Source organism: Camponotus vicinus, unplaced genomic scaffold, assembly GCF_025532165.1.
Source record: "Camponotus vicinus isolate PSW18456_S1 unplaced genomic scaffold, iyCamVici1.0 SCAF_4, whole genome shotgun sequence".
NCBI lineage: Eukaryota > Metazoa > Arthropoda > Insecta > Hymenoptera > Formicidae > Camponotus > Camponotus vicinus.
The window spans coordinates 3,471,119-3,485,312 of record NW_028141976.1 but is presented as its reverse complement, the minus strand read 5'-3'; the positions used below and the strand labels follow the sequence as shown (position 1 = coordinate 3,485,312).

Here is a 14,194-nt window from a genome sequence, read left to right as displayed (position 1 = left end):
AAGTTTGCCCATCCGTTCACTCGCTACATCATTCTTGATTTCACGTGTCAATAGACTCAGCTGCGTCGTTATCTCTCAATCGTACGTATGCGATCTAATAGTAACCACGTATAACGCACTTCCGACATAAATTTAATGTAAACGAGAGATCGTACGAAAGTATCACGAGCTAGACTAGAAATAATTTTACGCAAAGTTACGCTTTGCGTTTCGCATTCGCGGATTTCCGCTGAATTAAACTCGTAATTTGCGCCGCTCGCCAAGTGCAAAATAAGTAACCGATCTCTCGTAATGACGTAAAGACAATAGATGGTACTCACCGCCATCGACAGTAGAGACAGTGCTGGCCTTGTTGATCTTCGTATTCCACATTGCGGGCGTGGGTTTTCGATCGGATGCCGGCGGATGAACCGGCGCCATCGGTGCTACTATCGCCGGACCCAGCTGTGCTCCGTGTGGCAGATGATCCGAGTTCGGTCCGTACGAGCTTGCGTCGAATCCTCGTCCGGGATAAACCTCGGATAGCCTCTCCGCCAACTTATCCACTTTTTCGGTCAACGCTATTGGCTCTTGCTTTATTCGAAGATCTGCGACAGGACACAAGTTTTCTGGTGAAAATACGTCTCGTTTGATTCGATTTTACATTGATCTCTCCAAGAAGAGATCTGTCTCTCTCTCTCTTTCTCTCTTTCTCTCTCTTTCTCACCTTCGGCAACGCCTTCCTTGATGTCGCAGTTACTGCGTTCCTCGGACCGCGCTCGTTCCAACTGCTGTTCCATTTCTGTCGGCGTATGAGGCGCGGTGTGAGGATGCAAGGGATCAGAGGGATGAGCGAACGGTTGGTAAAAATGGTTATCCAGCAAGTGCGGATGCGGGGCAGACGCTGGCCGGAAGGCAGCGCCGTCGCGCAATACGCTCGCTCTTCCCAGTGTGTCGACGTCGCTCGGCGATCTAAAAATACGCGGTCGCAACTCAAAGAATCTCACGCAAGCGTAATCGGCAAGAACGTATAGCGCGGATATTTGGTAAACATGCGTATTACGAGCAAGGTGGAAGCCGGAAATTCCGGAAACGTAGCACGAATGAAAGAATACGAAAGAATGAAAAAGACATTCCCTTTGGAATAAAGATCATTTGTCGTTTTTTTGCACAACATCGGGGAACTTGGACTCAGCGAAATGCTAATTCGATCGAACAGAATCTTTTAGCGAGTCGAGTCCAAAATCTTTTCGTTTCCGCGATTTATCGCACATACGTCATCGTTAGAATCGTTAGAACGTAGGAAGGCTACTCTCGTGGCTTTCTCGTACAAGACCATCACGGATCCTTACCTCATCATCTTCTTCGGCAAACTCTCGTAGTAGTGAGAGCTCGAGTATACATTGGGCACAGTGTACGCTGGAGCGGGCGACGGCACCGGTGTGGGGGCCCTCTTCATGGTGTTCCTGGGCATGGTGGCCTCGCCGGCCTCGCTCACGTCATTCACGTCGCCGACGCCACCCCCGTTGCCGAAGATATTACCCATGTTACCGCTACCGACGCTACTTCCTACGGTACCGTTACTGCCGTCCCTGCCTCCACTGCTACCTTCTACGTCCGCGGAAGTATTGCTACTCTCTGCGGCGTGCCTCTGCGCCACAGCCAATTTTTCATGTTCGATGATCGACAGACCCTTAACCTAGAATTTACGGAAAAAATAATAAATATATTACGGATATAAAAATGGTTGATTATTCTTTAACACGTTACGAATATCATCGATTATGCTAATAAATATTATACGCTTGTATTGCTCTACATATTAACTAAATGCGTAAAGTGCCGTTTTTTGCAATAAACATTTGAAATACTGAATTGAAACATGTGCGATTCCGAGTTCAAGGCGACAATTTCGAAGAAAGTTTGACAAATGATTTAACTCTTAACGAGAGCTTCTCCGTTAGTACAAATGACACATAAAGATAGAGCTAAACAGGGCCGCCGAAATATCTGGAGGCGCCGCGCGCCACGTGTACAATTATATTCGGGGAACATTATTTAAGGTCATTATTTTTCGAAAAAAGACAAGCACATACTTGAAGGCATTCAGCCGCCTTGAGGAAAGAACTGAGGGATTCCTGGGACACGTGTACCTCTCCACGGTACATGAATTCGAGAAGGGACGCCATATTATGGGCACTCGTCCCGTCGAGAATAACGATCAGTCCCGCGGGAGAAGGCGGCATTCCTTCGAAAAGCTCCTGAAAGTGCTTGCTGCATGCTGCGAGAATTAATCTGTGCGCCTTGAACGTAACTCCTGGAATACAAATCGAATACACCGTCTTAATAAACGATGAGAAAGTATAGATACGAAAAAGTCACTTATTATCAAAGGGAAATGACTCGACGAGTTACAAATGAATATCATTATCCATTAATCTTAATTATTTAAGTATTTAAATAAATTAAAATTATACATCGCTGGATGAGCCTGAATATTACGAGCGTTACCACTAATTTAATTTAGTATATAGTACTAGCGCGCGCTTGTATACTCGGTAATTACAAGAATTAACGGAAACTCGCGGAGGATTTATCACGAAATTAGCATAGAAATTTTCAATGCACGCACAAAACGGCTCGGTCTCTTTCTCACGGCTTTCTCACGATGTAACGCAAACGAGCGCGGGAATTTTGGCGTGCAAAGGAAGCCGGTGACCGACGAACCCTTTTTTTTTTCAACTCGGGCCCACCATTTCCCTCTTCGCGACGCGACATAAAGGAGAACCCGGGGCTAGCGCGACTGACGTCGATGCCCTTTCTCGCAGCCCGTTGCGTATGTAGGTCATCTTCCGACACGATCTTCCGTATAATTCATAATTCACGCGCACGCTAGCATAATGCACGCTCGCCAAGCGCGCGGGCGTGTAACACGACACGGGCGACCGCTGCACGTAGGGCACCCGACAAATTCGGGAACGGCTGCGCGTGAAAAAGAGCCGTGACCACGTGAGCGATCACTCAAGCCCCTTTCTGCATTATAGTCTTCGGAAAGAATTATTTAAAAAATCCTTTTTCGTGTCGCACACACCCACACATGCATACATGTTTATTTAAAATTTAATCTGGAGCTACAAAAAGGTTTCTTTGCTATAGCTTCATTCAAGTTTTTCGCGAAATTTGTTTAACTTGAAAACTAAATCTACACGTGGACTTATATACATATCTCATTATCAAAAGTTATTTGCTCTTTGAGTTTGATTTCGCTCATCGTACATGTAAGTCTATTTAAGCGTTAATCTAGAGAGAAGAAGAGATATTGCTATCTCTCTTTGTTATGGTTTCATTCAAGTATTTTTTGTACATTTTTGATACGCATTCGTGTGCACATCTCGTTATCAAGAGTTATTTCGTTACGTTTTATTTTTCTCCCTTGCTTCATTAATTTCATACGGATCGAGAGAATGGAACATGTCGTGAAAGCACTTCGTCTTTAGACGCAGGCGTGCGTTTTCAGACGGATGAGGAAGAAGCCTCATCGCGCGCGATAGTGTCCTCTCCGAATAAGGAAATCAAGTGCGAGAGAAGAAAAGAGAAAGGTGACGAGGGCAAGACCAGGTGGCTCAAAGCACCTGTCTTTCCGAGTGGCTCCCGAGTAGGACAAAGTGTATCCAACTCTTTGAGCTTCCTCTCGGCGCGGGATCAAATTTCCGTGCACTCCCCGTTGCGCCCAATTTCAAGCCTCTTATCCGACGAATATTGAATTTGCCACGTATATATCCGAGGAGGAGAGGGAGGAAAGCATACCGCGTGTTCCATGATAGCTCTTAGGTTCTCCCGCGGCGCTCACCGAAATGTATCGCGTCGTAAATTTGCCTTTCATTTAATAATAACGAGTAGAATATTCGCGATATCGAACTTCGAGCTAGAAATAATTTTTGCATTTCTGCGCTCTAATCGACAAGTAACAATAATCTCGCTGATTACAACCTGCCCAATATAGCATCGCAAATATAGATGTACGCTTTGCTCATTACGCGCTATGCAAGGGCCAATGGCCGAGTCGCGTGTAAGTGCGTGGGCGTTTCGCGACGGCTTGCGCCATCGCTTACATCAACGCAAAATTTGGATACGAGCCTTTGCTGCGTCGCGCGACGAGAACAATAGAATCAGGCTCGTAAGCGAAATTGGCGAAATTAAAAATAAAAAAAATTTTCATTTTGTCGGAGAAAAAAGTTTCACTCACCGATTCGATTGTCGATTGCACAAGAGGAAGAGTGTATCATTGCCCGCATCTACATCTGCGAACCGCGTATATGATAAATACGCGAAACGGCAGCGCAGTTTGCCGCAGGCACACTTGTGGAAATAATGAAATATGCAGAATTCATCAGCGTGTGTAAGAGAGTCCCGGAATTATTAATAAATCTTGCAACGTGCGGGTGTCGCAACAAACTCTCAAGATGTGCTTCTCGCGTATGCGTGTCAGGCACGATTATTGCTTTCCATTATCAGAGCGCATGCAAAATATACGCTGCAGAGAATTTCAGAAGCGGCGGTTGCGTAACGCGAGCGCGTGGAGACCTCGAGAGCGTGTTTATGACATCCCGCAACGCCGTCATCGACTCGTCGAGGCGAGCAAGAGCACGGCTATTTACTGAATGAGCGAATAGAGATAAAGCGCGGGCGACTCTCGGCGCGACTGCGCGCGATATCTATTTAGATATTGTTCATAGTGGAGGACTATATTTATAATGCGAAAGCGAGGGCGGCCATCGTAAACGATAACGTTCGATTACAGATAAGCGATAGAATCGGCGAGAGTGCAAAAGCTATCGATTGAAATATATATATATATAATATATATATATATATTTTTTTTTTACTTATATAATGCATACTCATCGAGCGATCCTTTGCAAAAGTAAAAATAAAAATTTCATAGTTATTAAACCGTTATAAAGCGCGTTGATTAAACGTTAAGTTTGTTAGCATCTAAAGAGCGTTATCTAAAACACTTATCTACGATACTCTATTTGTACTCTATTTCTCTACGGTTAGTTGGAGAAATATTTTTCAAGCATATTACCGGGATTACGAAAAAATTTAATAACGAGAAGCGAGATCGCCAGCAGCTCCTCGACTGCCGAAACTTGCAAATAAAACGTGCGTAGTTACGCAACAGTGCAATGCACTCTTCGCGAGCAATCTATTCATATTCCAAGGCCAGCCGGTAGAGCTCTTTGGGAGTTGGGGTTTTCAACGAAGCGTCTTACAACGGTCATCGTTCCCCCTACTACGCAATAATAATTCGGGGCCTACGTGTACGTGCACCGTGACCGAATGCGTGTAATAAACGCCGCGGGTAAAACCGACAATCACAGCTTATAAGTCAATGTCAATTGCGCCCCAATGTCAGCGACCGATACGTCGTAGAGTCGTCATTTTTATCAGCTCCAAAAATGTCGAGCAAATATATTACGAAAGAAAGAGAGGAGATCTCGATCTCTTTCTCCTGCATCGGAAATAGAATAACAACGTTACGAAAGAGGGGAATCTTTGTAATCTCTCGAGATGCGTAAAATTGGAAATTCTTTTTCGCGTCGATCGGCACAAAATTAAATCGGCGTAAAATATCGCGGACGGTATTACGCGTGTTTACAAAACCCGAACGAAGGAGGAGCCGGAAAAATCACGTGGAGCGACCTTCGCCGCTCGTCCCCGATGATTTGCGGGGAGCAGCGACTCGCGCTACTATACCGAGGGCTTCGCGATAGAGTAGACTAGTTCGCCGATTTGATTAGAGCAAAGTCAAGACTCTAATACACACGGAGGAACGCGTCTAAGGGAAGGGAACGGCGGTCAATGCCCCGTCAAGGTCGACGATGCAGAGTATGCTAGGCGAACACGAGCGAATGTATATTAGCCCGGTCTGGTGTATCGGCTCAGCTCGGCTCGGCTCGGCTCGGTTCAGCTTCGTCCATCGTCTTCTCGTCGACGGGCCAATCGCCGATCGCGCTTCCTCTGGGCTCGGCCAATGGCCGCGTGGGACCAAGGTTGTTTTCTTCGCACGTAATCGAAGTTCGTTGCACAGCGCGACCGAAAGCGGTGTCGAAGGCAAAAATAAAAAAAAAGAGGAGAAAAAAAAGAGTATGGTGAACCGAGGAGTCCGGGGCGGGAGAAGAAGAGAGCGCACCACGCATCGCGATACGCGCAAGAAACGACACGTGGAGATCGTGAAATCTCGAGGTTGCCCCCGCGATAAATCGGCGAGTATGTGTGGATGTAACAGCATGCGCGCACGCATACATACACACCCGAGCGTAGGAAGAGCGCTGGGATGCGGAAAATAGACGCGCGTCTTTGTCCGCGAATGTTAATCGTCTCTCTCTTTCTCGCGTCGGACTCTCTTGGGATTCGGAGCTTTGGACCGCGGGCGTTGCGTCGTGCGTGCGCAGTTTTTTTTCGCGGAACTTCATCGAGGATCCAATTTCGTGAGACCATGTTACTCGTAAAAAAGAGCCGGTATTAATATAATTCATTCAAAGAGAGAATATGATATCTGCATGATTGCTGATTAATAGGCAAACATGGCAATATACTTTTTTTACAAGAGAAAGACAGAGAGAATTAATATTTTTCTGAAATAAATTTTTCAGATACAACTATCGATAGTTGATTCACCTTTCTCTTCTCGCAAATTTACCTTTCGACGTTGAATATAATACTTTGCGCGTAGAATATGCATCGCGAATGGGACGTGCGAGCACGAATACAAAGAACTTCTAATTCCGGCCATTCATCTAATTCATGGTCGTGAACTTGCTCACGCATCGCGCACGTACATCCGTCGCGCGGACGTATAAAATGCACGCGTGTGCGAATGAGCGATGGGCGCAAGTTTTTATTATCTATTGCGTAATTCGTGCCGTGTCATTGACCCATTTTCGATTATCGATATTGACTGATTCGGAGCACTTATTAGCGTTCACGCGTGCGATTCGCCTAACGAATGCATACGTTTTTTTCTCGTGTTTTCGTCAAGAGCGTTATCGCGAATCGTTAACCGACTTTCGCTCCTCTCGCCCCCAGCGGCCCATCGGGTTCCCTCCCGTAAATAGTTAAGAGCGGCCAATAAGTTTCCTCTAATGATCTGATAAGGGCCGATGCCGTCGTAGAAGTGTCGCGCTTTCGTAACTCTTGGCCGTTCGCCTTGTAATATTAACTAACTAGGCCTTGAAGCCTCACCTCCGCACATGTCTAACGTTGACTTTTTTCCCGACAGCCCGCGGATTGCCTCGATTAGATTGTGACATCGTGACAAAATTCAGATACGGAATCGAGAGAGGAATATGTGCGCAGCGCGAGCACTTGTGTGTATTGCACTGTAACACGCCTAACAATTATAGCACCCGAGGCCGTGTTCTAAAATCGAAAGAGATATATTTAGAAATCGATATCTTATATATAAGCTGAGATTTTGCGGCGAATGAAAAAAACCACGTATCGAATGCCGTTATTTTTTTTTATTTTTTTGATAGCGGAATATCGCGATAATGTCTCAGCCGCATAGTTTCTTCCGTCTCAACTTCTCTCAACTTCTTTCTTTTTTTCTTTCTTTCTTTCTTTGTGTCGTAACAAAGCCGCGGATAAATCGCCACGCAGTTCCGCGTTAGCGATCGACCGGATTATATGTTTGTAATAGAAATAGCAGCGGAGAAGGCCACGCACATACGGTTAGGCCGAGAAGATCACCGACCACCCGGCTAGAAGGCCAGCGAGAAGAGGATATGTACATCAGTGAATGCCCGATCGGCAACAGTCACTACTACGCTCAAGTTTACATATACGTGTATATTTTTTTCTCGCGTTTTACTTAATTAATTTATTAATTTATCTTCTCGTTGAGAATTTTCTTTAAAAATTGAGCAGTTTTGGTAAATATCAAAGTCCAGGTACTTATATAACCGATCGTTAAAATGTTTACGCGGTAACTTTCCAGTGTCTCTTAAGCTGGCCATTCACTTGGTGCATTCACCCAAAATGCCGAGGGGGATAAACTTTCGCATAACGACGCAGGAACGCGAGGACGAGGGGAGGATGACCCTAGGTAGAGAGGCAAAGTCAATGGCCGGCATCCTGTTGCATCAGAGCGCGGGCTCTAGCTAGCCTTGACTCCAGGAAGTGTACTTTTGCCATGAGCAGAGTTTGCGAGCGGCGTTCGTTCACTCGTCGTGCGCGTTTCTCTTCCTTTGTTCTCTTTTTCTCTGCCTCTCTTCTCTCTCTCCCTCTACGAGTTATCCCCCTTGAGATCCCGGTCACGCATCGAGGCTCTCGAATTACGATATACTATATCGCCTTGCATTCATTCGACGTGCGGTGACGCGTACGCAAGAATAACACGTTGGTTGGCGAGAGAGAGTCTCGGGATCACCTCGGAGATAGCGGTCTCGATTGGTACCGCGAGCGATATTAACTCATTATCCTTGAGAATCGCGTATCAATTAATTTCCAAAATCGCTGATCTCTCAGCTTCATCTCTCCAGCTTATAATTGCTTATATCTTTGTTTTCGAATTTTACGCAGAATTTACAATCAACCGCTAATTGCAAGTTTCATTCTTCCACGAATGAGTCTTTTTTGCTCTGAGGAGCGGCCTTTTTTACGAGGGCAGCGACATATTATAATCTGCGAAAAAATTTGAATTTCACACACGGCACGTGGTTCGACCGTGATTCACTTTCGGAGACGATGATACAATCTCGCAATAACATTCGTCCGGAATTGTCTATATCTCGACATTGTTGTTCGCACACTGGTGCTTCACCAAGTTCACCCAAGTGCTCAATGGAATGTTTCATTCATGCGGAAGCATAGCAAATCTGTGCGAGGAGAAGCGCTCGTCAAAGTTTAGTATTGAAACGCGCTGTCGATATGATCACGTGAATCTTTAATTCTGAAAATAACGCAGACTTTTACGATCTCGCTGTTATTTATATCATGCAAATTTCTCCGTAGAAACGAATGCCTGTTACGAATTGCCGAAAATATCAAAGATTTTTATATTACACATTTATGTGCTCTTTCTCGGTTACTTTTTGGGAGGGGTTTCTGTTCTATTTGTACACATTGGTATATATTTCTTGCACCGCTCTATCGATATTTATATTATAAGCTTTAAAACCAAAACGGTTATTCATCTCGACAAGCATATCCGTCGTTTGACCGCAAACAGTATCCGTCTCAAACGGATGCAATATTAAGTATCTCGCGATATCATACCGGAAGTATATGGTTTGAAATATAAAATTTCTCTCTCTCTTTCTCAGGGAATCGTGCACCCGATCGTTCGATCGTTGACGAAATATCTATGAGACATTGGACGTACATTACAATGCGTGCCGGTTTTTCCTTTGAGTCTCAACACTCGACAAAGCGCAGATGCGACCCAGTTTTCTATCAGAGAACAAATCTTTTTTTGTTCAACCAGATAACGCATTACTTGAAAAAATGAGGTCGCTGCTTTATCGCGCTGCACCAAGTCTACTAACCCAGAAACCTGCTGATCCAAATCGCTTAAAGTGGATGTCTGAGACAATCGTATTCTTGCGGATCGCATAATATTTTATTTAAGCGTTAATTTATACAGAATTGAGTGACTCAATATCTGTTCGAAAAATGTAACGTTTTAAAATTTTTTATATTAAAAATCTGAATAAAATTTGGGAATATTTATAATATATTCAAATATACGGTGAGTGTGTTGTAATTTGTTTCATGAAAAAAATCTTACATTTATTAATGAAACTTTATAAAAATTCAACTTCTAGATTTATTACGAGTTTTTTAATGTTTACTCGTTTGATCACGCAAATAAATAATTACCGATAATTAAAATTTATTGTGATGTAATAAATTTATAATAAACCAATGACCGTCATTTTTTGAAGTCTCGAGCTCTCGCGGAGGGACTTTGATTTATTATTGTTTAGATACAGCGTAAAAAAGAGAGAGAGAGATAAGTATTATATTCAAGATAAACTATGACACGCGCGTATCGTAATATTTCACGGCGGAATGCATGTGTGTATACGTATGTGAGCGCTTCTCGCACCTAAGATAATCCTCTAATTCTAGAAGATGGAACCGTGGCTACACACACGTACAAATACGAGCGAGGGCAGACGAACGGTACATGTGTGCCGTTTCTAATGCACGCCACGTGTGTCATCTTGCAGCGCGGATACGGTAACGGTACGCGTGCGACGCGTATAATACCCGATGAGCACAACATGAGCATATGCCGGAATTTTAATGAAAATCGATGATAAATCGTACTATTATTCGGCAAAAATTCTATTAAAAGCTACTTGCGAAACAGCGCGCACGCGCGTCTTTATCGCTCTACGTTAAAACGTCGCCGACACGCGCGCATCCTAGAGCGTCTGATAGTCAAATAGTATACAAAGATGACTACGGAAAGATGTATGGCTTCCTTCTAATCCTGAATTCGACGCGCTGGTTGTAAAGTTTGTCAGATATCGTAGCGAGTCACGGACGCACGCACGCATGCATGCGTTGCGTGCCGATCCGAGCAGTATCGATAGCGTACCGGGTTTGTACATCGGCGCCTGTCCGCGTTTCGATCGATATCCGGTGTTCGAGGGAGAGGGAGCGGTTACCTTGAAGCAGCTTTTGTGGTTTCGCGGTAATACTCTATCTCGATAGGATCGATAGGGAACGGGATAATCGCACGGGGTGACATCGATTTAGGAGGAGATTGACGCTAATGAGCCCGCGTAGGCGATTGCGCGTTTCTCTTCGCAAACAGCGTACTCTATACTTCCGTCTTTTGTGCTTGCTCTTAGCGTCTCAATTTGAGGCATCGCGTGTTAATACTCGGCAAACAATATCGCGTACTTGCCCGATGTTTTCATTTTGACAAAATTGTTGATGCGAAGCCACGCCACCAAATATAGAGTCTGTCCCCATTATAGAATTTTAATTTGACATTATGTTTTTATCTTACGATTATCGCGGGCTCATTAATATAATTTTCTTCAAAATGTAATTTTGTTAATAAAAATTTAGAGCATCTACAATTATTCCCATCTACAATTATTAAAAGAATGTATACATGTGTGTGTATTATATAAAAATTATACACATTGATATAAAATCGATAGCGGAATTTATTTTCTCTTTTTCATCTCCTCGATCACGATCGAGAATCGCGGTTTCTACACCGCGGTACCGACTTGCATACGTCGAGAGGAGCACGAGGAGAAAAGGACGGTTAGATCTAACTGTATAACCGAGGCCTACTTTTCGAGCTTCCTATACGACTAGATACGTACACGCACATTATCGATGCACGCACTTGCGCGCACGCGCACATTCATGAACCCTCGATAGTTGCTCAACGTGTTTCTTCTTGACGTTACGATTTGGCGCTCCTTTCCCCGACTCTCGTCCTTGAACCCTTCCCACTCGTCGAGCTTCCTTTGCCCTTTCGAGAAGAATTTTATGGTTTCTTATCTTATGGTTTCTCAGCGCGATGTTCAAGGACGGAGTCAAACATGTAGGCGTCAATCCTTGGAAACAAGTATATATAAAATATATATACATGCGTCTTTACTTCGATCTATTCTATGATGTATAGGAAGGGAGTCGAAGAAGTTGTCCAAAATCGTTGAAATAAATTGAGTTGTTCTTCGGTCGATGAATCTCGATGAAACTTGTCATCGATCTCTCTCCAGCTTCGGCAGCGAACGCAGTTTTCGTAAATCAGGACACGCGCGACGTGCGCGAGGTGAAAGCGTTAGACGCGAGGATTGAATAACGGCTCGTCGACATAGCGGGGATAGCACGCCGGGCCGATTGCACACACGGTGGAATTAATATCGACGTTGATAAAAACGAGAGGAGAGTTTCGGAAGTGCCAGCCCGAAGAGCAGAGGCCGAGAGTTATCGCGAATCGATATCAATGAACTTTAACTTTTGTTCGATTTCGTCAGACTTTGATCGTTTTCAACCATCTGCCGAGAAAAATATTTCCTCTGGCGAGGAAAGTAAATAGCGATCTACAAATATCAAAAACGAGATGTTTTCCTCGCGAATATTAATTTGGAACATATTTAACAATCTTTTAACAAACGCTCAAATTTTTGCAACAAAAATTGTAACGACGAAAGACTATACGTACTACTTGACTGACCTCTCAAGTTCGTATATTTGTGGCATAACTGCAAAAGATAATCCCGTACTATCGCTTTTATGCGGTATACTTATCCGGTTTGTATGTCAGTGATAAATTATGTGTTTACTCAACGTAATGTTTAATTCGTCTGATGTTTTGCCGATTATGTACTGCACGTGGATATTTAAGTTTATCCTTATCAATTAAGCTGGATGGAATCTAACGATGACATGTAAAGAACGATATTAAAAAAGACCGATAGCATTTTTATTAGCATAATCTTTTAGCGCATTATAATCTCAGAAAATAGTAATGAAAAACTTCTAAAGGCTTATGTGAAAAATCCAGAAATATTTTAATAATTAGAAATGTCACGCATTTCAAAGTTTTTGTTACTTTAATTCTTGAGGCGAATAGCATAGTTATCGTAATTGCATTGAAAGATTCGAGAATAATCGGAGCTTCGACAAGCTGGCGACGCTACTCCATCAATCTAAATAATCACGAAGACCGTTATAAGAAAAAAAAAGAGTCAAACGACAAGTGGCGAGACAAATAGTCAATTAACTTGACCAATTCTATGGTGGATCTCTTATTCATATTGTGGATCTTGCCCTTATACGCTGCATTCTTAACGAAACATTTTAAACAATTTTTAGATAAATAAATAAATATATGCGTTATATCATCTTATGTTAATTAATCACGTTCAAAAACGGAGTAGGAGCGTTACCGAAAGTTGCACATTCTTGTTCATTCAATGCGAACGATAAAGAAGTAAGCATCTAATTGCACAAGTTAGCGTCGTTATCACGTCGCACTTGCACTGATAAATCCTTGTAATTGTGTCCTTGTATTGTGAATTTTATTGACGAAACTCTGGATATTTATTAATAGATAATATAAGAATCAATATACGCATCACGTTGTTAGATTACAATTATGCATGTTTAGTCTTGTATACCTTGGACTGACGAAAACAATTTTTTTTCGCACCACAATCACTCTTTATTCTTTAGACTCTCTCTCTCTCTCTCGCGATACACTCTTATTTTTCAAACACGCGAAAAACCGATCGCGCTCGCTCAGCGAATTATTTTCGCACGATCGAAATCCTAGAACGAGCGCGTTGCACCGCTGCTCGATGCGAACTGCGGTTTCGCGCTGACGACCCATAAGAGTCGGCCGCTGCATTCGCCGCGTCGGTGGGGAAGACGTCACACACGGCAATTCACGTGTGTGTACGAATGTGCATGGCACGTATATTTGTGTGCGTATATATGTGCACGCTGCATTCGGATACCACGCCCCGCCGAGATTCGCGCCGTGCATACCAGCTGATTCTCGATTGGCCGGCCACCGGGGGTAGGGGGCCGTTCCAATCGTCCACCCCGTGCACTTCTCTACCTATGCAGCCACCAATTCGTATCACTCGCTGGCAAAGTGGTAGCGGTGCGAATGCAACGCGACCAGGCCCTTTCGCGCAAGGAGTCACGGCTCGCGTCTGGTCGGACGCGATTCGCGAAGCGCGAAATTAACCGAACGAGATTTTTAATCGGTATTTTTATCACGCGCTGTATCAATCGCTTAAACGAGTATTTTATTTTTGCGCTATGTATTCGAATAACTGAGTGGCTTATCTCTCTTGCAATTATATTTTCCACAAACGTTCACGTATCGCAATCACACACAATCATATTTCCTACATTTTATTTCTATAAATTTTTTTATGTTTTTTATCAATTATTTATTATATAAAATATTCTACATTTTTATCAACTATTTATCACAAAATATTCTAAATTTATAAAATTTCTAGTTAAAATTCTGTTAGAAAGAGAAAGAGAGAGAGAGATCGTTCAATAATCATTACGGCGGCCCGTTATAAGACAAGTCAAGATTGTCGTCTGACTCTCAAGCAGATATATAAGAGAAGAGTCAATTTGCAATATTATGACGCAAGAACTCATCGTCACATTTGATTGCCGTTTGTGTAACGCGCGGCATTTACATTGA

General features: G+C 43.4%; 1 protein-coding gene across 6 annotated transcripts in view; it reads right to left on the bottom strand.

The window, feature by feature from the left end:
- Positions 1-14,194, bottom strand: part of Chinmo (Chronologically inappropriate morphogenesis) — a 52,320-nt gene that overhangs the window by 23,280 nt on the left and 14,846 nt on the right. For 5 of the 6 annotated variants that reach the window (XM_083098711.1, XM_083098710.1, XM_083098714.1 and 2 more), the window contains exons 3-6: positions 2,076-2,296; positions 1,332-1,678; positions 707-951; positions 321-587 (exon numbers count right to left, since the gene is read on the bottom strand). In XM_083098711.1, the coding sequence (XP_082954837.1) occupies positions 321-587; positions 707-951; positions 1,332-1,678; positions 2,076-2,296 (1,080 nt within the window). Of the gene's footprint in view, positions 1-320; positions 588-706; positions 952-1,331; positions 1,679-2,075; positions 2,297-4,225; positions 4,624-14,194 lie in introns of those variants that run through there. The other variant, XM_083098716.1, reaches the window with a different exon arrangement.